We start from the raw sequence: 24,477 nt of genomic DNA, 5'->3' as shown, positions 1-24,477 counted from the left end.
CGGCCCTCAGCCTTTGACGATCCAGTTCCCCCACCCCCATTCTGCATAGTTAACCCCAAGTGGAAAAGAGATGTGTCAGCCCCACCCCCCATCTTGCCCAAACTGCGAATTCGTGAGCAAAATAAGTGTTTTTCTTATTTTAAACCACTAAGTTTCATTATGTATCTATACTAACTAGAACAGGTCCAAAAGTTCATTTAGCTCCTCAATGAAACCAAGGGGAAAGTACGAACACTCCCATTTTACAGCTGAGAAAACTGACTCTCAGCAAGGTCAAGATCTTGCCCTAGTTCACACAGCTAGTAAGTGTAGAAGCAGGAACGATGTCCAGGTCTTTCAGACGCCTCAATGCATGCTCATTGTCATCCCCCAACTCCTGCTACTTCCTCTGGACCGCAAAGCCCACCCAAGGGGGGATTGCCGACGTTCAGCCACATCCTCCAGCTATCAGACAAGTGATGATGGAGCTCGTACCTTGGGCTCAGTCCCTCCTCTGGGTACAAACCCTTTCTCCTCTGAAGGGCAGCAGCTCTGGGAAGAAGGCCAAGGAAGACGGTGTGAGCCAAGACCTGCTGTGTGTGTCTGGATCCCAATTAACAGCCAAGAAGTCAAGTTCCCCTGCCAAGGGGACTGGAAGGAGGGAAGAGACGGAAACCTCTGCTCCTGCAGGTGGGCCCCAGGGAACGGGCTCCGCCACAGAAGGCCCCAGACCAGATTTTATATGCTCAGGAAACCTTATTGCCATGAAACAGACCACACGACTTGGCCCTACTTCAGGAAATTTGAGGACAGGCATGCCCACGATGCCTCCAAAAACCCTTCCTTCCCACGCAGTGCAGCTAGAGCCCAGAAGCAGTTGATGAAAGCTATAGGCAGCTGCAGACACACATGTACACACATATCCCACACAATTATCTGCTTGCCCTGATACATGTGCACGTGCACATTCATGCACAGACATGTATGCAAAACAGCATACATGGACACATACATGCTACGCATATATAGAATGAATGACGTGTATATGCAACATACATAGAGCATGGCTGTACAGACACAGAGGTGTATTCACACAAAAGCACACATATCTGCACTCATATTCACAGACCTGCATATATTCACACTTAGATGCGTGCACACACTAAGCAGTACACATACCCACATTCCTGTGGGCCTTCCCAGGAAGCCCTATCAATCTCCCCAGAACTGGCAGAGAAAGTACAGGAAGAACTTTGGTTCCTACAATCTGAGAAGGTGAACGGATGGATGGACGGACGGATGGATGGATGGATGGATGGGTGGGTGGATGGGTGGATGGGTGGATGGATGGATGGATGGGTGGATGGATGGATGGGTGGGTGGATGGATGGATGGATGGGTGGATGGATGGATGGATGGGTGGGTGGATGGGTGGATGGATGGATGGATGGGTGGATGGATGGAAGGAAGGAGGGATGGATGGATGGATGGAAGGAGGGATGGATGGATGGATGGAAGAAGGGATGGAAGGAGGGATGGATGGATGGATGGATGGATGGAAGGAGGGATGGATGGAAGGAGGGACGGAAGGAGGGATGGATGGAAGGAGGGACGGATGGATGGATGGAAGGAGGGATGGAAGGAGGGAGGGATGGATGGATGGATGGAAGGAGGGATGGATGGATGGATGGGTAGATTGAAGAGACTCAAGTGATTCTTCCTATTTTGAAACTAATATGAACAGAAGCGAATTCCTCAGCCCCCTTTGGACACCCTTTCTGACATTGACCCCCATAGGTCTCCCACACCTAATGACAATCCTTCATGGTAGACTGCAGCCAGTTCCCACCCACTGAAGTTTTAGGGATGATGTCATGTCCCATGGACTCCAGACTCCTGCATCCAACGCTACTAACACCTGTACTTGGACGTCAAGCTCCCACCACAAACTCAGAATGTGCAAAACCAAGCTGCTCATCTTCCCCCAAATGCCGCTGTTCCTGCCTACTTTCCCATCTCAGTTAATGGCCTCTCCCTCCTTCCAGCTACAGAGGCTAATATCCTAGAACTCACCTTTGACTCTTCTCTCTCTCTCACACCCCACATTGAATGCATCAGGAACTTCTGATAGATCTGCCTTCAAAACATATCTATAATCCAACCATTTCTTACCACCTCTGCTGCTTCTGCTCCTGTACCCCATACCCTCATGGGAAGTCTATTTTCAACAGAGAAGTCAGAGTGATTCCATTAAACATAAGTCAGTAATAGAAAAACAATAGAGAAAATCAATACAACCAAAGTTGGCTGCAAAACTGACCAACTTTTAGTTACACTGACCAAGAAAAAAAAAAAGAGAGAAGACTCAAATTACTAAAATCAAGAATGAACATTATTACCGATCTTACAGAAATTAAAAAGACTATAAGAGAATACTGTGAATGAAATTCCTAGAAAGATGCAAACCACCAAGACTGGCTTAAAAAGAAATAAAAAGCCTTAATTGACCAATAATAAGTAAATATCGAGTCAGTAATCAGAAAACTTCCCACAAAAAAAAGCTCAGAACCAGATGGCTTCAATGGGGAATGCTAGCAAATGGCTAAAGATGAATTAGCACAAATCCTTCACAAACTCTTCCAAAAAATACAAGAGGAAGAAACACTCGTCAAGTCATTCTATGAGACCAAACAAAGATATCACAAGAAAACTATAGACCAATATTTCTTATGAATATAGATGCAAAGATCCTCAACAAAATACTAAAAAGCCAAATTCAGCAACATATAAATATAATTTTACACCATGACCAAGGGAGGGTTTATCCCAGGAATGCAAGGTTGGTTAAACATACAAATATCAATCAATGTAATATACCATACTAATAAAATAAAGGACAAACTACATGATCATCTCAATGGATGCAAAAAACATAAGCTAGACCACCCACACCTCAGCACAAAACCTCAACTCAGCTCTCAGCCAGCCCCACCCAATGCCCACATGGCCCTACATCATCTTGTCCCACCACCTCTCTGTCCTCATTTCCCCTTCTCCTTTCATTCCACACTAACCACAGTGCCCTTCTTGCTGTTCCCTAAACCCAGCAGATACGCTCCTGCCTCAGGGTATTTACAGTTGCTTTTCCCTCTGCTTGGAACACTGTTCCCCTAAATATCCCATAACTCACAATATTGTGAATTTTACTTACATATCTTGCCTGTGGTCTATCTCCCCCAACTAGAATGGGAGCTCCCTAAAAACAGAGATAATTTAGTCTGTTTTATCTACTGCTATATCTGTGGCATTTAAACTAGCATGCCACCTTTATAGGCACTCAATAAATACCTGTTGAATAAATGAATGAATGAAAATAGCTGGTCACTCAACCATTCACACAGCAACCGGCTGATCACCCCCACCCCACTCCAAGTGCCTGACACTGTGCTTCGGGCTGGAGTGCTGAGAAAGATAGGAACAAACCTGGGCCCAGCTGGGAGGGGGTGGCCAGAGCATAAGTAACCAGGACCCAAGGAAGACAGTGCTGAGGAGTGGCGAGTATGGGGAGAGAGCGTTGGCTCTAGCAATCAGGGAAGGCTCCATGGAGAGATGGTGCTCTAGCCTCCCTTGAAGGCCCAGAATGATTCGGGCGTATGGAGAAGGGAAGGGAGTAGAGGAAACAGAGGGAGAGCCTGCATGTGGAGAGCACAGGGCATATCCTGGGAATCAGGAGGGGACCTGCATGGCAGAACCACATCGAATAAGGCTACTAAGGATGTCAGGGCCGTTCATGAGGGGCCTTGAATGCCAGGATGAGGAGTTAGACTTAGTTCCAGAGGCACCAAGGAGCTATGCGAGGCTTTCAAGCAGGGAAGTTTCTGTGGTGTCCCTCTGGCAGTGTGGGGAGAACAGATCATGGTGCGGGAGCAGGAAGACATGGAGACCAGGACGGGGGCTCTTGGGACAGTCCTAGAGAAAGACGGCAAGGCGTGTGCCATGACAGGACAGAGCGGACCAAGAGAAGAGGGGCAGTTTGGAGGTGTGAAAGATTTATGACTGGGCTTCCCTGGTGGCGCAGTGGTTGAGAGTCCGCCTGCCGATGCAGGGGACACGGGTTCGTGCCCCGGTCCGGGAAGATCCCACATGCTGCGGAGCGGCTGGGCCCGTAAGCCATGGCCGCTGAGCCTGCGCGTCCGGAGCCTGTGCTCCGCAACGGGAGAGGCCACAACAGTGAGAGGCCCGCGTAACGCAAAAAAAAAAAAAAAAAAGATTTATGACTGGTGTTAGTGGGCAGGGGTGCGGGGGTGCGGGGATGGGGGGAGCTAGAGCCTGAATCTCAGAACCTCAAAAGCACAGACAGAGCCATGGAGGAGGGGGGTCTGGTCAGGGGGTCCAGAAAGAACCGCACCACTTCTGGAAGGCTGGAGCTCTGGTCGCTGGGGATCCTGCCCAGCCCAAACACGAGCCACAAGGAGGAGCAGCTTCCCAGCACTGGACGATGGACACATCCCAGCCCTGCCAGCCTTCCTGCCCTGCAGTCCCTCGCATCCCAGGGCCGGCCTAGAGAAGAGATTCCCCAGCTGGCTTTGTCAGCCAAGATGCAATGTCATTTGTAGATGAGCCATCCAGCTCTGGAGATGCGCCAGGCTATGGGGCGGGGGACAGCTGTGTCCCCAAAACACAGCCAAGGAGCTGCTTCCCAGAGCCAAGCAAGACAGTGGCAGAAGCGGAACTGGCAGGTGGTCCGCGGGCCCAGCCAATGCAGTGACAGGCCTTAAATGGGGCCTCCATCTGCCCAGGCCTCAGCCTCCCTGCAAGGTCAGGCCCATTCAGTCCCCACCAGCTGGAGATGACGGTCCCAGTCACTCCCTCAGACAATAAGCATTAAGGTATTTATTAGTGCCTGGTGTACGCCGGCCTCTGTTTCTTTCCCATGGGGGTGACAAGGGTCAGTGCGGCATGAAGGACAGAGACTTTGGAGTCTGCGGAGCTGCGTTAGAGGTTTATCTGTCCTACTCTTTGTGTTGCTGTCTCTGGGCCTCAGTTTTCCCATCTGTCAAGTGGGGATGAGAAAAACCCTTTCCGAGGAGGGCACTGTAAGGACTAAATAAGAGCACGTGCAGAAGGGAATGTTAACAGGACTTGTCTATTCCCCAGGAACTTCAGCGGAAACCCAACCAAGGCTGACGACACTGGTGAGAAGCACCCACACCTTAAAAGAGGCACAAGACACACCTCAGGACTCAGAGAGAGAAAGGGAACCATCCCATGTGGCCCCCCAGCTTATACAGAAGAAGGCTGGAGACCCAGGCTGGGGAGGATTTATTTGAAGAGTGAGAAAGCTGAGTGAGGGGCTTCGGGTGGCCCACCCACAGAAAGCGCAGTGCCTGTCAGGAAGGACACTGGGCTTTCTCCCTGGCTGGATGCCCAAAAAATGCACTTTCCTACACCAGGGCCACCTGGGATACATCTACAAAGAGCATCCTCAGGACACCCCAACACATGTGACCTGGGAACAGGAGGATGTACAAGGGCAGCAGTAGGGGCAGCTACATCCTAAGCACATCCAGGGGTCAAACAGAAACCATGGAGAGGAGACAGGCTTGAGGGTCACAAGAGGGGAGCCCCCTGGGGTGCCTGCCTGGGGCGACAGGGCCCAGGAGGAAGAGCTGGAAGGGCAACCCTGGAAAGGAGCGGAGGGAAGCTGCGACAGTACACAGGTGACGATGTCTCCTGCACCAGGGAATTGGACAATGCAAATGCTGGGGCCCAAGGCCCCCAGAACCCACAAAAGTGCTCCCAAGAGAGGAGTCAGCCAACATCTGGGCATCTACCACAAGGAGGGCACTGACAGTCAGCAAAACAACGCCAGACACCAATAACACCTGGCCCATTTCCGGTCATCTTTGCTGGCCTGCCCAACCCTGGAGCGGTCAGGATCCCAGGGGAGCCGTGGTCTTGGGGACAAAGGACAGAGATGGAGCAAGGAGAATCCAACCGAGTAGAGCTCCCCCTCTCCCCAGTGCAATTTTCTGGACCTGGATAGAAGCTTTATTTGGAAGTAGAACAAAAGTTTTGATTTAAATGAGACTGGGCTTCATGAGTGTAACTGGAAAAGCTATGGTGGGGGCTTCCCTGGTGGCACAGTGGTTAAGAATCCGCCTTCCAATGCAGGGGACACGGGTTCAATCCCTGTTCCAGGAAGATCCCACATGCCATGGAGCAACTAAGCCTGTGCACCACAACTACTGAGCCTGCGCTCTAGGGCCCGCGAGCCACAACTGCTGAGCCCGCGTGCCACAACTACTGAAGCTCAGCAACAAGAGAAGCCACCGCAATGAGAAACCCGCCCACTGCAACGAAGAGTAGCCCCTGCTCGCTGCAACTAGAGAAAGCCCGCGTGCAGCAACCGAGACCCACTGCAGCCAGAGATAAATAAATAAAATTAAATGTAAAAAATTTAAAAAGAAAGAAAAGCTATGGGGTCTGGTCATGGGGGAGAGACCCACTCAAACTGGTCAGGGAACAATAAAGCTGTTATTGATTTGCTTTCTGAGTCCAGCCTGCTCTGTGAACCCCACCCACACATGCAGGGGCTTCCATGTCCACAGTGGTGGGTCCCCAGGGCCTTAGGACCAGGGAGTGGGAGTGGAGGGGTAGGAAGCTTGAACCAGTCTAGCTGGGGCTAGGCTGGCGCCATCTTCCCAGTATCAGTGGCTCCTTCCCATCAGGTGGGACAACCAGGGCCAGGGCTCTGGAGAGCCAGGGATACAGCAGCACACATATAAGTGTGTATGTATGGATATAGATACACCAGGACGCCTGATGAGACCTAAACATGCACGGAGCCCCAGTGAATGCTGATGTGAGCATAGAGTCGTCTGGGAAGTTTTTGGAGGAGGTGGCCTTTGAGTTGGGTCTTACAGCAGAACGACTTTAGGATGCACAGAAGAGGGGAATGGTGCCCCTGGCGGAGGGAATGGACACAAGCAAAGGCTGGGAGATGTGAGCACCTGTCACTGGTATAACCGGAGTGTGAGGCACATGAAGGGATGTGATGGGATATGGATCTGGAAGATATGGTATCCTTAATACCGTCACCTTTAAAGCAGTGTCCGCACTGGCTATGGCCAATCTGAACCTCACTTTCGTCATCTGTAACCTGGGGAGAATTACCCTATTTCTTCTTGGACTCAAAACATGTCCTGGGAATAAAGGGGTCTCATTTTCTCCCATCAAAGTATTAACCAGGAGCTCAGAGGACACACTTTAGAAAGGCTTAGGCTCAAATCCCAGTTCTGCCCCTAGCTGTGTTACTCTGGGTAAGCCTCAGTTTACTCATCTGTTAAATGGGGATAACAAAGCTCCCCGGAAGGATAAAGGTAATGTACGTGAAGACCCGGCACAGTGTAAGCCTATGTGAAACAGGAGTTCCCTACCCACCTCACCCCACTCCCACCTCCAAAGGGGCCTTCACTTACATAGGAGGCCAGGAGGGTAGTCGGGGCCAGGATGAGAGCCAGGTAGAGGCAGGGGGCTGCAGCAAACAAGCTGGCAGCACAGATGAGGGGCTCAGCCCTTGGGTTGACTTTCTTGTATCTCCTTGAAGCCTCTGCTCCCAGGATGACCCCAACAAGGCCAGTCACAACAGTCAGTACCCCAAAAATCAGGCTGATGGAAAAGAGCAGAGAGGGATTGGTCAGCCGGTGGCGTCAGGATAGGGGTCCGGCCGCCTACACCCCAGTGCGTGATCTGGTACCTACAGAAAGTGTGGCTGTGGGCCCCTTCCCCTCCCTCCTAACCAGTGCTCGTGGGTCCCTGGGACCCTGCTCTGGGATCCACGTACGCCCCTACCCTTCCCATCCTCTTTCCTGCCTCATCCTGGGGATGCCACTGGCCATGTGGGTGATCTTTCTAGCACCCCAGCACCCCAGCGCCCAGCCTGCCTCATTGCCAGCAATCTCCTCCACTGTTTCACCACCTAAAACTGCCCCACTCAGAAATCTTAATTCTACAGTCCCACACTGGCCCCAACCTTCTCGCCTTCCAGGCCCCAATACTAATAGAATGCAGGTAAGTGAGCGTTTATTTATCGAGCTCCTATGATACACCGGCATTGTACACACCCTTCCTCTCTCTCTTTTTTTCTGTTCCCCAACCGGGGGTCAAACCCATGCCCCCTGCAGTGGAAGCGCGGAGTCTTAACCACTGGGCTGCCAGTGAAGTCCCACACACCCTCCCCTCCTTGAGTCCATCCTTCGACTCTCTGTTTCTGAACACCTCTCAAGTAGCCCCCTCTTAACTTCACTACCTTTGCCACCTACTCCTAGACCCATTTCAACTCCACTTGGTCCCTCCTGCACCTCCCTCCTGTAGAAACCTGTCCTTCTAGGACAACCTCCATACAGGTCCCCCAGAGGATACTTTCTAGAACACAGATCTGACTATGCCCCTGCCCACTCCCTGCCTAAAATTCTCCACCAGCTCTTAAACACCCACCAGATTTGGTTCCAGCTCATTGTGGTATACATGGTCCTTCATGATCTGACTCTGGGTGACCTCAACCACAAACCCCAATTCCATCCTCCTCAGTCCCCAGACTAGTTGCTGTCCCCACTTCATACTTTTATTCTTCCACCTGGAACACCCTTCACTGGTTTCTCTACCTACCGAACTCCTATGCATCCTTCAAGACCCATCACAAAGGTCCCCTCTTTGAGGATGCTTTCCCTTGTCCCTCTGCTGATTTGTTCACCCCCTTCAGTTCCCATAACATCTTCCATGTCCCTATCATCAAGGTTATTCACTAGGCTGTGAATTCCTGGAGAACAGAAACCAGGTTCGGTTTACTTTCTTGACTCTAGGCTGGGAGCATAGAGCCTGGAACAAGAGATATTAACCAAATGGCTCACTGATCTCTCCCAGAATTCCCAGGTGGACAGCTGAAACAGGTGAGGTTAAGAAAGGTTGAGGCCAGGACTTCCCTGGTGGTCCAGTGGCTAAGACTCCGTGCTCCCAATGCAGGGGTCCCAGGTTCGATCCCTGGTCAAGGAACTAGATCCCATATGCCACACTAAGAGTTCGCATGCTGCAACTAAAGATCCTGCACACCACAACAAAGATCCCACACGTGGCAACGAACATCCCGCATGTCTCAACAAAGACCCAGTGCAGCCAAATAAATAAATAAACAAAATATTTTTAAAAAAGAAAGAAAGAAAGGTTGAGTCCAAGATTACCCAGCTACTAAGCAACAGGATGTGAATATACACCTTCATCCTCCTGGTCTAGCCCAAAGGATGGGCCCAAGCCTCCTTTTTTAATATTTATTCATTTTATTTTTGGCTGCGTCGGGTCTTAGCTGCGTCACGTGGGCTCTCTAGTTGTGGCTCAGTAGTTGTGGCATGCGGGCTTAGTTACCCACGGCATGTGGGATCTTAGTTTCCCAACCAGGGATCGAACCCACGTCCCCTGCATTGGAAGACAGATTCTTAACCACTAGACCACCAGGGAAGTCCCCCAAGCCTCCTTTTAAAGAAGCCCAAAGGAATGCTGAGACTGACTAGCGTGAACTCTTGAAAAAACGAAGGTAACTAGGACCTTTCCAGCCCCTAAGTGGCTCCCTGTTGTCCTCAGGGCAGGCTCCCAGCCAGCACTGCAGGACTGGCCCCTGCTGACCTGTGTAACCTCCCCTCTTTTCTCCTTCCCTCACTCTGCACAAATGACTGGAAATTCTCTAAACTCACCCTACACTTTCTGGCTTCCCTGCCTTGGAGCACCACTGCCCCCACCCACCATTCTCCACCTGGCCAGGATCCCCTCCCAGATCCAAACCTTTCCAAAAGTGCCAGGTGCCTGATATTACCTCCATGGCTACTACCAAGAGGTAAGAACATGACAGACGCAAGACTATGGTTACTGACAAATTGAGTGCCACAAAAAACTACCTCTCCCCTAAATAACTTCTGTGAAATGTCCGTCCCACAGGCTGAGGACTAATGGGTTTATTTCCCTGCCCCATCCCCTTGATTTATAGGAGATTGTGTAAAGCCCAGAGAGGGCAGAGACCTGTCCGAGGCCACACAGCCCCACATTGGCAGAGCCAGGGTCTCCTGGCCCTCTGCTTCCAAACAAAGCATGTGTGTCCTTAGGCAGCTTAAAGGTGCTCACCGAACCTTCCTAGCCTTGCAAGCTGTACCAGGCTCCAGCTCAGCCCAGTCAAGTGACCCCAAATCCCGGATGAATGCTATCTACCTCTGAGTCCCGGTCTGAGCCAGCCTTGGCAGGGTCTCGAGACCTTTCTAAGACTTAGGATTACTTATTCAAACAGGCGGTGTAGATGGGGGACCCCCAGTGCCCCTGAGCAGAGGTGTGGCCAGAGGACACACCTACCACGAAATGTCCCCACCCCCACAAAGCCTTCCCAGAATCAGACTCTGAGCCAAGAGGGTCCTTAAAGCCTGCAAGTTCTATGCTGATCCTCTGTACAATGGCCCTGGCAAGCAGCTATCCAACTCCTACTTACATGCCCCCAGGGATGGGAAGCTCATTACCCTAATGCTGCCCCTTCCGTCTGGGCCCCGCTCTGTATGTTGGAAGTTCTCCCTCTGGCTGAGCTAGAATCCTGTGTCCTGCAGCTTCCTGCTCCCGCCCCACCCTCACCTGCGGGCTTATCCTAACTATGGAGGGTGTATTAACAGCTAGGGTCTGTGCAGAACCCGAACACCAGGACCCTGTGGTAGGTTGAATAATGCCCCGCAACCCAAGACATCTATCTCTGGAAACTGTGACAATATATTCCCTTATATGGCAAAATAGACTTTGTAGATGTGATTACATTAATGTTCTTGAGGTAGGGAGATGATCCTCCAATTTTTTGGTGGGCCCTAAATGCAATTACAAATGTCCTTATAAGAGGGAAGCAGAGGGAGATCTGAGACACAGAGGACAAGGCAACGTGACCGTGGATGTTGAGCTTGGAGTGATGCGGCCACAACCAAGGACTGCCAGCAGCCACCAGAAGCTGGAAGAGGCAAGGAAGGATTCTCCCCGAGAGCTGCCAGCGAGAGTGTGGCCCTGCTGAACTTGGTTTTGGCCCCGTGAAACCATTATGGACTTCTGGCCTCCAGAACTATGGGAAAAGTTTCTGTTGTTTGAAGCTACCCAAGTGTGTGGTCATTCGTTCCATCAGCCCCAGGACCCTAACACAGCTTCCCAGCCAGGTTCTGGGAATAAGCTGAGTTAGAGGAAGAGCTGAAGCAGACAATGGGGAAATCACTGGCCCAGGAACAGACAGCCAGTCAATGCCTGAAGTGGGATGGAGACCTGGTTTTTCCCCACTTTTTCAAGCTGCAGTGGGACTTTTAGGACTCAGTCTTTGCCTCTGGGGAGATCCAAGAATCTAGCTGTAGAGCCAGGATAAACATCACAATATCCTGGGACTTCCCTGGCGGTCCAGTGGTTAGGAGTTCACGCTTCCACTGCAGGAGGCATGGGTTCAATCCCTGGTCAGAGAACTAAGATCCTGCATGCTGCTTGGTGTGGCAAAAAAAAAAAAAAAAAAAACACAGTATCCTTTGATGCATTCATTCATTCATTCACTTACTGGATGCTGCCTGAGCACCCACTGTATGCCAGCTGGTGGGGAGATGTTCAAGTCAATTAACAGTACCAAGCAGTCTCCAGAGGCAACAGTACATGGAGCTTAAGAGCAGAAGCTTTGGAGTCAGATGGGTTTGAATCCTGGCTCTGCTACTCGAGTTGTGTGACCTCGGACAATTTGTTTAACCTCTCTGATCTTCCGCCTCCTCATTTGTAATACACGAACACTAGGGTTTATTATTATAAAACCTCAGAGGGTTTTTCATGTAAAGGGCTTAGAATAGGGCCTGAACTAAAGTTAAAGCTTATAAGAAGTAATGATGAGAAAAGGGAAGGTAGCTATGGGCAAAGGGCACAGCTTGGGCAAAGGCAGAGACAAGTGACGGAGCAGGGGACATTCTGGAAATGACACGAAGCTCTCCCTGGGCATCAGGGAGGGAGGCAGAGGCAAGAGAGGAGGCTGGGGAGAAGGGATGTCAATGCTGCCAGCAGAGCACTAGTGTCACTGAGGCCTCAGGGGAGAACACGGAGCCCTGAGGAACTCTGAGAAACCCATCGGGGCAGGATCAGGGAGGAGAAGGGGTCCTCAAGGAGACTGGAAAGCATCAGCAGGGAGAAGGAGGAAGCAAATAGGAGAGGATTAGACATGCCCGCTCCATCAGGAGGTCATGGAGCCCCTGGAGAACAGGGTCAGCTGGGGGGACAGGAGAACAGCAGGGTGAGAAGAGCAGCTTTCCCAGGACTGCCAGCGCCTCAAATGAGGCAGAGAACATACAAATGCATGTGTGAAATCCCTAAGCCAGAGAAGTAATGAAGCATCCCAGTGCCTCAGTTTGCCATCTGTAGAATGGGACGACCTCACACTACGGGTCCCTCCGAAGGACAGGCCCCACGGAAGCCTCACCCACCCGCAAGTGCTTTCTGGACCCCCATAGCAGCCCAAGAGCAGGAAGACAGGGACTGGGGCCCAGAGAGAATGAGGGAGCCGCCTGTGGCCGCTCAGAGCAGCAGGGGCTCTGCCCAAGCTAAAACCAGGGGCTCTGCCCAAGCTAGTCCTGGTGTCTGCCCAGAGCTCCATGAGCCCACAGAGGCTGAATCTGGGGGCTCAGAACCTCCTGAAAACTTCCCCATCAAGAGCCCCCCTGAGCCGGGCACCCACGCGCCCCTCCTCACCTGTCCTGGCTGTTGCACGGCTCCCGAAAGCAGGGAAGCTGCAGCCCGTGCACCACACGGGCCTCGAACAGAAACTTGGGGGCCCAGAAGCCCAGAGCTCCAGTCACAAAGGCCATGGCTGTAACTCCAAGGGTCGACCCCACAAAACTCCAGCTGTAAGAGAAGATGATGTGGCTCGACCCGGGAGAGGGCTGGGGCTGCAGGAGCCTCCTACTGCCCCACTCCCCCTCTCCTGGGCACTCAGGTGGCTCCAGGTCCTTCCCGACACTCCCTAAGCAGCCTGCCCCTCCCACCTCCGCACCTTCCCTCCAGCTGTTCCTTCCTCCCTCCTCTCTGCCTGACCAAGTCTCCCCAGACTGACGGACCCAAATCCAACATCACATTCTCCAGCAAGCTGTCTGTGCTGCCCCACCCTCCTCTGAGTGCCCTCCACTCGACTCGTGGGTCTGTAACAAAGAGAGTGGGGTCCTGCCCGTGCCCCATATTTTGGTAAATCATGAGACCCGGCCATGTGGGTGACTCCTGTCTGCCTCCCCGACCACGCCTGGAACAGAGGAGGGATGCTCTCCCGTGAGGCTCAGAGAGGTGAGTGATTCACTCGGGCATCTTCCCAGTAACCCTGAGAAGCCGGCAAAGCTGGAGAACTATGTCCACTGAATAAATGAGGGAAGTGAGGCTCCAAGTCTCAGGTCACTCTGGGATAAGGCAGGGCAGAGCCAAGGCTGGAGCCCACAGTGTCTTCCTCCCTCTCTCCCAGCCCGTATTCCGTCACATGGCTAGGGGGAGGGGGCCTCCGAGTGGGGGAGTGGCATCTCCGTTGGTGAGTGGGAGCTCAGAGAAGGAAGAGGGCAGTCGGGGAGGGTTCTCTGGAGGTGGAGGGAAGGAAGTCAGAGATGCCGGGGCAGACAGAGGGGTTTTCGGTGACATGCAGGGAGGGGCAGGGACACTCACTTTCTCCCCAGGTATCTGACGTCCTCACACCAGGTGCTCCTTGGGCCCCCAACGGTCACCACCCCCTGCTTCTCAGCAGCTCCCCGGGGTGGGTCTGGAACCAGGACGATAAGCAGGATCAAGGCCACGGCTTCCAGGCAGGGCATGATCTGGGGACAGGAGGGCCCAGGAAGCTCAGGGCCACACACTACTGCGACCCAGGAGATCCTGGCAGTGACTGAACTCTGTGGTCCAGGCTGGGGAGGGACTCACTTCCTGGGAGCTGGTTATACACAGAGCTTGACAAACCACTGTTTCTCACCCCCTCAGCCCTGAGAGGACAGCCTCTCTGGGGAGCAGGGTCCCCTTGGGGTTTGACTTAACACCTGTCTGTCCTATACAGACACCACTCTATTGGGACCTGTGAGCCTGACATGGTTGAGACCTGGAGGCTTAACTACACTGACCCTGACTGTTGAGTACTTGCTGCCCCAATAACTGTCCCTTTTCCAGGCCCACACCTCCATCTGCCACACCAGCCCTGCCCTAGTGTCTTCCTATACCTTATCTCATTAATCCTCAAGATTCCATAAGGTAGACTTTACTCCCCCACTCTACAGACAGGCAAAGTGAGGCCCCAAAGAGGGAGGTGACTTGCAAGCTAGCAAACTGAGCAGCTGGGATCTGAACCAGGGGCACGACTTCCAGAGGCCGTGGTCCACAGGACGCCCCAAATGTCTGAGCTGCTGATGTCTGAACACGCCCCATGGCGCCAGATACCGTGCCAAGGGGCAAAGGCCACTGGAGGCTGGAAAGTCCCTGCCGGCCCAGGGGGAAAGCGGAGGGAAGAAAAGGAAGCTGGACTCACTCGGAGGGCCCAACGCCAGTTCCCGGTCAGCTCCGTCACAGCCGACCCCAGCACGTAGCCCAGACCACTGCGACAGGGGGCAGGGGAAATGGGCAGTGAGGGAAGGGAGGCAGCCCTGAGGCCCCAAGGCCAGCCTGAGCCGGGGTGCCCCGACCCCAGGGAGCCGGCTCTCTGCAGCTCATTGCCTTTTTCACTGGGAAAAGTGAGCCACGTGAGGCCCAGATGTCCACTGCCCTTGGTCAAGTCACAGGTGACCTCTGGCTCCAGGCCCATCCCAAACACCCACTGTCTCTCTATCTGGGGACCACCCACCCCACCTCCCCAAGTCTCAGCCCTGCCCAAATCAGGAGATTTCAGGAAACCTGAGTCAGAGCTCAGGGGCCTGACTGCAAAACCCACTCTGTCCTACCCCACTATGGAGTGCATGGCCCAACCCTAAGACATTTGTCTGCCTCCCCTCCCAGGGCGGGCCCCTCCCTGTGCAGCCCACACTGCTGCGCCGCTATTTCTCACCCCTTCCTGGAGTGTACTAGCATGTAGGGAGCATCCTCATTATGTATCTCTAACTCCCACCATAGCCTGTCAGTTCGTGTTATTGGCCCCATTTACAGATGAGGAAACTGAGGTTCAGAGAGGTAAAGTGACACAGTGAGGAAGGGGTAGAGTTGGGATTCCAAGCCTTTCTGCTCTGATGTCTCCTCCACCCAGCCCGGCTCCTGTTCTGACTCCTTTAGGCCTCAGTTTACCACCCAGGGAAGTGGATCCAGGGTAATACCAACCTTCCAACAGGGATAAAGATATAGAAGATGGCCAGCACTCGGGTTCGCTGGTCCCTCACGAAGAGGTCTCCCAGGACAGTGGGCGCAGTGGTGGAGTAGCTGGCAGTGCCAGTGCCCACCACCCCCCGGGACAGGAAGAAGAGCCAGGAGTACTGGGCAAACAGGCACAAGACTGCAGTGAGTTCCAGAAATCACCCTCGGGGCAAGGGGACCTGAGGATTTGTCAGAGGGACCCGAGGGCATCTGGTGACACGTGCCCCAGGGGAGGAGAGGGAGATCAGGGCTCCAGACACCTCATTATCCTCCCAGCCCAGGCTCCCCAAACCACACGGGTGCCCCCTGCTGGTGTCCACAGCCACCCCCAACCCCCTGCCCTGAGTAGCCCTCTTCCTGGGCATCATCTGTGCTAACCAGGCCAGTTCCCGCAGACAGTAGCAGTTACCCTCACCCCCAGCCCCAGCACAGTCGAGCGGAAGTGAAGCCATGGGCAGCAGCGGGAGATGCCAGAGAGGAAGGCCCCTGTTAAGAAAGTCCAACAGCCTGTTCAGAAGGCCCCTCTCTCAGCCCTTAGAAGACAATCCCCCAGCCAGCCTGGAGCCTGCAATGGAGCAGAAGCAGCTCTGCTGGGGCTGGATCAGGGAGGAAGAAGGTGGGGGAGGGTCCCCCGGGGGCCTGGGAAGGGGTGAAGGTACCTACCCGAGGGGGGATGAAGGAGCTGCAGAGGCCTGCTCCTGACCAGAGCAGGATACCTAAGCTCAGCGTCACCTTGCGGCTGTGTCGGTCGCCCAGGTAGCCGAACACGGGTGCAGACAGCAGCAGGCAGCCGATGAAGACTGAAGGAGACACGCAGGGGGCAGCATGCATCCCCGGCTCGACAAAGGCGGAGGGGGGGGTGGGGGCGGGGGGCAGATGGGTCCAGCAGGCCCAGAAAAGGGAACCAGCTCAGACACCACAAGCTTGGCAGTGGGTGGAGGCTGGGAGGAGGAAAAGATGAGGTGAATCCCCCAATCCAATCCCCACCACTGCCCAGAGTCAGGGGGACTGGAAGGAAAGGGTGGGGGCAGGGCCCCGACTCAAATCTCAGTTCTGCTGCTTGCTCGCTGTGCAGCCTTGGGTTACTAACTCCACCTCTCTGAGCACCAGCCCAGCAGTGGAGAAGTCAACATCCCCCTCCCAGGCCGTGTAAACGTGAGACAGAAGTGAACACAGAGCCCGGCGTGGAGCTGCCAGGGCCCTGTCTCTCGGAGAGCTCACAGGGACTTCGCTCTCAAGCCCCTGCTGGAGGCAGGGCGTGGAAGGCAAGAGGGGGCGGGGTGCGGGCCAGGTGCCTGCTCCGAGCCGACGAGCACGGTTTAGAATGAGCACAGTGATTATAAACCAGCGGCCCCTGGAGGCTGGAAAAGATTTGGTCTTCCTAAGTAGGTAAAACATTCCCCTGACGCTGCAGTTGTATTTATACAGTTTTTTAAAGTACTAAACGCTTATGAATTGGTGACTGGATTAGTGAATGCGTTTGCTATTCTGCGAAGACAAAGAAACTGCCACGTTTTTGCGTGACTATACCACGTGGATAACTACCTTCACTGCTTCTGTTCCTCAAATAAAATCTCCTCCACCCTCCTCCGCTGCCTCCGAGAGCCGCCAGGTGACCTGGGCAAGGTCCGACCCTCCTCCACCCCGTCCCACCACCCAAGGGCCTTAGGCTTTGGGGGGCCCCGCCCAGCGTCTGCGTCCTCATTCAGGAGCACAGATGATTGACATTTCCTGAGCCCAATGAATGTCCAGATTCGTCCCAGCTCAGGTTCCAGCCCCTCCCACTTTGCCCTGACCCGCTCTATTACTGGGTTGAGCCGTAGGCAATTGCGGAAATTAAGCCAGTTTTGACCTACAAAAACGGCAGTTTAATGTGATTTGACCTAATCCTCCGCTGAGAAAGGTCTTTGGTGTGAACGGCATTTAAATATATAATAACTACTGCCAAAATAGGCCTCCAAAAAGGCTGTATCAATTTACACTTGAATAGAAGTATGTATATTGCTTGCTGACACTTGCTAGGATCAATCGATTTATTTTTGTTCATTTAATGGTTGAAACACAAATGGCGTCTCGCTGACGTTTTAACCTGCTTTGTTCTTTTTCCAAGTGAGGCTGAGTAGCAGGCTCTGTGTTCACATCCTCTGCCTATTTTTCTATGGGGCTCTTTGTGGATAATTTTCTCCCAGTCCTTTATATTTGTATTAAGGATTTAAAATGCAAATTCTGCGACTGAATACCTGGGCTCACATCCTGACCCCACCACTTCCTAGTTGTGTGACTTTGGACAAAATCCTTAACTCTCCTGTTTTCCCTTTATCAACTACAGAGTACGATAGTAATAGTACTTCCCCCATAAGGTTATGGGGAAGATTAAATAAAATAAAGCATATAAAAGGCAGTGACGGGCTTTATGTAAATGCCCAACAAACGTCATCTATTATTATTGCTAATTGCACTTATAGTTTCAATCACCATCATACAGAAGAATTTAGCTTTGATGTAGTCAAATTTATCAATCTTCCTCGGGGGGGGGGAGTCATTTTGTGTCTTGTTAATGCACATCTTCTTTACCTAAAGCTTATAAAATATTTCCCCAAATCTCATACTTTTATGAGATTTGGGGTAGGGATTCTTTACAGGATATAAACACCTTAAACCTGCAGATCTCCTGGGATGGAGAAGCCTGCCCCTAAGTGGAAGGCAGGCACGCCTTCGCTCTCCAGATTAAAATCATTTCTGTGACAAGGTGGGAGTAATTAAGGAGCACAGGGTTCAGAGAAGGACTCTATAAGCAGCTACCTGGATTTGAATCCCAGCTCTGTCACTTACCAGCTGTGTGACCTTCAGCAAGCCCCATAGCCTCTCTGTGCCTCAGGTTCTTCATCCGTAAAATGGGCATAATAATAATCCCTGCCTCGTGGGATTGTTGTGAGATTAAATGAGTTAATGTTATTAAGCCCTTAGACTAGCACCTGGCACACGGTAAGGTCCACATCAGTGTTCGTTTTAAATATTGTAAATCAGTTAACTAACTCCAGCAGCTTCTCTGTCCCATAGCGATGGGGTGAGGGGTGTCTGACCACTGCTTCCCCCCACCTTCCACCCCACTCTTAGAGCTACACCGTGCCCTTTGAGTCATCGGTTTCCTCCAGTCTACCACCCTGCAGACAGCAGGGTGGGTCTTAGGGCCATTGCACGGTGACCCAGAAAGGTGAAAAGACTCACCTGAGGTCACTGGGGACAAGCCTGGTCGTCAGGCCTCCAAGCCCACTGCCCTTTCCACACACCTCTTTGGGCTGCTTCTGCAGAGAAACCCCTTCCCTTCATCCAACCTCAAACACACACACTCACACGCACACGCACATTCCCCACTACACACGCACAAGCACGTCCCCACGTTCACAGGCTTCCCCCCGCTCTCTCTCATACACACAAACTTCTCCCTCCCCACAACTCACTTATCAGGGGCCTTGTGGTAATAATCCTGTTCACCATGGTAAGAACCAGGGAAGGGAAATACTGACTCAGATTCCATTATCTGTTTAATCTAGAAGGTTGTGGGTATTGAACCGAGACACAGTCTCCCTTTGGCTACAATATGACTGGAAGGTAAGCACCAGCTGCCGGCCTCAGCCCCAAGACAGGAGCAATTGGAAAACATGGTGGTCTAACCAGTGATCTACCTCTTTTGCTCGGTGCCTCGGTTTACAGAACTGTGGACCCTTTTGCATGTTTTCAGCTGAGGCATTTTTATCGTAAGTTTAAATAGTTGAGAAGGATGTGATTTCCAGCATGATTGTATGTTTTAAACTATATTTTCATCCAAATCCTTAGGCTGCAGATTAAGCTCATTCAGTTTACGGGAAATGTCTACCATAAAGGCTTATGGGCAAAGCCAGTCCTCATTTGCCCAATCAGTAGGACAGATCAGACTGGTTGTCTGTAAGAAAGAGATTAAGAGCTTCCCTGGTGGCGCAGTGGTTGACAGTCCGCCTGCCGACGCAGGGGACACGGGCCATGGCCGCTGAGCCTGCGCGTCCGGAGCCTGTGCTCCGCAACGGGAGAGGCCACAACAGTGAGAGGCCCGCGTACCGCAAAAAAAAAAAAAAAAAAGAAAAGATATTAAAATGTTGGCTTCATTTTTTTAGTTGAAATAAATGTGTTGATACCCATCCCTAAGACAACCATCTCACTTCTGAATTCTCAGTCGTAGATAAATAGTAGACTGTCACACACGAGCGGGACAGCTAGATAAGGCTTGGAGCCTTGCCATCCCCGGGTTTGTAGCCTGGAGGAAACATCCCCAATTGGTTTCTACCGATGCTCTCTCTGACCCGTTCCAGGGCCTCATCAACAGAAGCCAAACAGCCATGAGGGGTCCCTTTGTCTAGTACCCTGGAGGTTTCTATACCTAGTAAAACTCAGAATGGGGATAGGTGTATTTTCCTGCCAAAAATGGTGGACGGGAACTTCCTTGGTGGTCCAGCAGTTAAGACTCCACGCCCCCAATGCAGGGAGCCCGGGTTTGATCCCTGGTCAGGGAACTAGATCCCACATGCCACAACTAAGACCTGGCACAGCCAAATAAATAAATAAATATATGTTTTAAATGGTGGACAGGTGAGTATTAAAGGGGAGGTGGGAAAAAAAGAGCCAGATGCTTGTTCTCAGGCAGATCTATTTTACGAAAGAAATATACGGGCTCGATCTGTACATGAATTCTCTCAAAACTGTAAAGAACACACACGTGTATCCTGTGTTGTGACAGTGTGTGCATACATGTGCGTGTGCATGTGTGTGTCGCCATCCAGACATTGGGGAAAAGTTAATGCCTTGTGACCCCAACCTTGGAATGGGAGGTGTGGCTGCTCCCCACTGCTGGAATGTAGGCCCCAGTGGGCCCAGACCCCACCTGAGCCCATGGGCGGGGTACGTGTCTCTGTCTACCTTTTTTTATTTTTTTTGGCAGCTCCTCGAGGCATGTGGGATCTTAGTTCCCCAGCCAGGGATCGAACCCATGCCCCCTGTAGTGGAAGCCCAGAGTCTTAACCACTGGACTGCCAGGGAAGTCCACTGTCTGTCTGTCTGTGTCCTAGCGATCAGGTCCGTGAGAGGAAAGCACACGTCAGAAATTCTCAACCCCGGCTACAAAGCTGAGCTTAACAGATGTGAAGGATGAGTGAGCAACTCCACTCGGGAGGCTTTTCCAGCCCCGGCTCCCGTTGCTTCTTCCACAGCTCCTACCCTCAAACCCTAAGAGGCTGTTCAGGCACCAACCAGATCCCAGCCTGTGCTGCCTCCTTCTCCGACCCAGACTGTCCCTCCCACCCAAATACCGCCCATCCTCTGTGCCAAGGGACTCAGTGAGGCTCAGCCTGGCACCCATTTCCCAGCAGCTGGAGATGGACACAGAGCAGGACCTGCTGAAAGACCCCCACCCAGCATGAGCCCAGGGCCCCAGGCTGGGGATTCCCTCCTTACCTGTCTGAAGCAAACCAGCATTGCTGTCACTGATCTGATAAAACTTCTGTACGTCCAGCAGAACTCCTGTGGGCGGAAGGACAGTGTCAGGAAATGGGAAGTTGCCTGCCAGGCCTCTAAGGGCAGCTGCCCCTGCATTTGCGACAGGCCTGCAGCCGACCAGCACAGCACCGGTGTGGCACCCGGGCCCACTGTTCTCTTCCCCCCTCTCCCACACATGCACACAAACACATACACACACACACACACACAGATACAGGAGCCAGCACATCCCAAAGGCACAGATATACACACACATTCATGCACAAGCATGACACTTAGTCATGCAGGCACACAGACATGCAGATCCACACAGCTACATACAAACAGGCACACCCAGAGGCACCGAGACATACACATACAGGAGCCTGCACTCACAGGCGTGTAAGCCCAGTCTCGTACACCCGGACATACGTACACTGAGACATACATGTAAAGACACACGCACAGGCATGCATGCATTTGCACACGTGCAGGGCTGCCCTTCACGTCACAGTCATAGTGACGGCAGCCGTTCACTTAGACTACAGTGTAAATGAAAGTCCCTGGGATTGTGCAGCCCTGCTCGTATACAAACTCCAGACATTCATAGACATACATATACCTGCATGAGCATGTGCATGCAAAGGCATATGTGCCCTGGCCTGCACACATGCACACACAAGCATGTTCTTCCAGAGGCATGGACACACAAACACGGAATGCCCATGAGAGCTTCAGAGGGTCCCACTTAGGTCCGACCTCGGCCCCTGAGGGTGGCAGGCTTTTGCTCTGAAGCCCCTCCGAGAGATTGCTAGGCTGAAATCCCCTCAGCCCCTTGGTGGTACTCCAGAGTCAGTCACGGTCCCAGGCACCTGCTCATCTGAGCTGTGAGGCTCTGGCCCTGTCATCGCTTTGATTGAATTATGAGATGGCTGAGGGCCCTCAGTATCACTGTCCCCATTATACAGATGGAGAAACAGAGGCTCCAGCCACCTATGGCTGTACAGCTGGAATTAGGGGAGCTGGGTCTACCCTCCCACCCAGAGTCACAAATGGAGCCCTGCAGAAACACCCCCACGATGGAGAAGAAAGCCCCACATCCACACCTGTGAGACCAGCCAGTGGGTGAAAAAGATGGAAGAAGCAGAGAAGCAGAGTGAGAGGGTTTTGTTCCGATATTCACTTTGTACCCAGTTGCCACAACGTCCAGATACCAACTTGTAAGTCTTTCCTTCCCTTTTAATACTTTTACTTACACGAATTAGACATATTCATTGGCAAGAGACAACACAGGTAAACAAAGAAAATGGCTAAGTAAAAATTCTCTATATTCGCACTCATTTGGGGGACTGGGACTCAGCCCCTTGTTTTGACTGCTCCTGGGCTCCCCCCAGTCCTGCGCTGCTCTGTTTTTCTTGGCTGCGTTGGGTCTTCATTGCTGTGCGTGGCTTTCTCTAGTTGCGACGAGCTGGAGCTACTCTTCGTTGCGGTGCGTGGGCTTCTCATTGCGGTGGCTTCTCTTGTGGAGCACGGGCTCTAGGCACGTGGGCTTCAGTAGTTCTGGCACTCGGGCTCAGTAGTTGTGGCTCATGGGCTCTAGAGCGCAGGCTCGGTAGTTGTGGCGCACGGGCTTAGTTGCTCCGCGGCATGTGGGATCTTCCCGGACCAGGGCTGAAACCCGTGTCCCCCGCATTGGCAGGTGGATTCTCAACCACTGTGCCACCAGGGAAGTCCCAGCCTTGTTTTTATCTTTCCTCTGTCCCTCCGGCCTCCCAAAGACCTGCTTCACACCAGAGAATTCTAGTGGCTGACAATCACCTGCTCCAACCGTCCCCAGGCACTCTGTGGGGTTTCGCTTCCCATGGCCTCCCTCAGCCCAATAACCACAGCCTTGCTACTCACACAGCCAGAGGAATTCCCATCAGGGAAAGTGCCTCAGGCCGGGAGGACTCAGGAACTGACAGCCCAGCCAGCGGCCTCCCAGGAAAGCAGGGATCCCAGCCTGCGGGGCTGAAAGAGCTCCACATGCCTGGTTGACCCCTCCTCTCCCCTTCATGCCCTCCACCCCCAGTCCAACTCATGCCTCCCCAGCTCCAGTCTAATCCTAGTGGTAGCCTCTGACTGACCTCCCCGTCTCCTCTTGCCTCCATCAGGGCCTCAACTCTGATTACAGTCTCCCCACTTGCTCCCCACGGCCTCAGCAGAAAGTGCAAGCTCCCAGCCTGGCCCCCAAGAAACCTATGATCCAGCCCCAAACACCCTTTTAGAATAAGTTGCCGCTTCCCCCAGCTCCTCTCCTGATCAGAGCATGCACTTTGGCCCCATGTGCTCTGGCTCACGCCGACCCCTCTCTCTGAACGCCCTTGCCTGACCCCATTCCCTGCTTTACCGATTTTTTCAGCCTTCAAGACCCAAACCATATGCCCCTCCTCGGTGAATTCTGTCGGAACCCTCAGTTTTTCATCCTGGGGCTGCCCAAATGATGCTCTCCCGAGTCTGTCCTGGATTAGAGCCACTTCTACGTGTGTCCTGTATGCCTCTGAGCTCCTCGAAGACAGACACACCCACTGGGTCTGGTGCTCTCTGCAACCCCAGGCCCATTCATTCCACAGCTGCGAGCTGGTAACTGCTGAATCCATACCCTGGCCTCGGAGGAGGGCCCCGCCTGCTGCAAGCACCTCCTCGGAGCTCCCCAGGCTCCTCTGTCCCTCTGCCCCATGAGGCTCATTCCTGAGTTCAGGAGCTACAAGGTTGACTTTCCCTCCCCTGGGTCCCCAAGGCCCACTAGAGGGTCCCCAAGGCCCATAGTGCTCAGTCGATCTTGAAGGGATCCGCGATCAAGAGAGAAAAGGCTGAATCTTGAATGAATGAATGGACAAATGAATAAGTGCATGAGTGAGTGACATGACGACACAGCAGGTTGAGCCCTGGGGGCTACAGGAAGGAAGGCAGAATGTGCAAAGTTTGCACGCAGCCTGATGCCCCAGAAACAACCAGCCAGCTAGTTCTTGCTTGGGAGCAGGGCCAGGCCACCCTGTCCTCCACGACCTCACCCCGACCTTCCACCCAGAACCACCAGACATTTGCCCGAGGCCCAGTCCTCCCTGCTGTCCTCACCCACCCACCACCACTGTGCACCCACACCTGCGTGCATGTACAGTTTGGGGCTGGATTGGGAACTCATTTGGCCCTCCCCCATTTCAGGCCAGGCTGAAACCAGGCCGGGGGTAAGAATAGCAGGGATGTGCTGCACAAGAAGAAAGTCTGCTGGACAGAAGCCCACTGTGGATACACAGCACCGGCTGGTGGCAGGGCAGCCAGCAGGTAGATGGGCAAGTGCCGCCCAGGATGCCCGTCCCCTTCCTCACCTGCAATGATGAACCAGTTCATGTAGTTCAGGAGGTTGATGTAGCAGAGCACGGCAGCAGCCACATAAGCTCTCCAGCGGGGCAGGCTCCAGGGGGTGGGCGTGGATGGAGAGGGGCACGGACCCAAGCCCATGGCCCTTGAGTGCCCGCCTGGCCCCGGGGACCAGCCCTGAAGCCCCTCGGGCCCAGGTTCCCCGCACTCCGCGGACATGCCCCCAGCCTCGCCAGCCTGCAGCTCCCG

General features: G+C 53.1%; 1 protein-coding gene across 1 annotated transcript in view; it reads right to left on the bottom strand.

Moving 5' to 3' along the window:
• SPNS3 (SPNS lysolipid transporter 3, sphingosine-1-phosphate (putative)) overlaps positions 1-21,159 on the bottom strand; it is a gene marked incomplete at both ends in the record, with an annotated part of 40,416 nt that extends 19,257 nt beyond the window's left edge. Inside the window, 8 exon segments of the mRNA XM_082861561.1 lie at positions 7,461-7,650; positions 12,754-12,906; positions 13,705-13,853; positions 14,552-14,618; positions 15,331-15,482; positions 16,027-16,163; positions 20,848-20,934; positions 20,937-21,159. Of these exon segments, the coding sequence (XP_082717687.1) occupies positions 7,461-7,650; positions 12,754-12,906; positions 13,705-13,853; positions 14,552-14,618; positions 15,331-15,482; positions 16,027-16,163; positions 20,848-20,934; positions 20,937-21,159 (1,158 nt within the window).
• Between the last annotated feature and the right edge of the window lie 3,318 nt (positions 21,160-24,477).

The sequence above is a fragment of the Leucopleurus acutus genome, assembly GCF_964270905.1.
Source record: "Leucopleurus acutus genome assembly, chromosome: 19".
NCBI classification, from domain to species: domain Eukaryota; kingdom Metazoa; phylum Chordata; class Mammalia; order Artiodactyla; family Delphinidae; genus Leucopleurus; species Leucopleurus acutus.
Note: the sequence above shows the minus strand (reverse complement) of the source record. Positions and strands in the feature narration are given on the sequence as shown.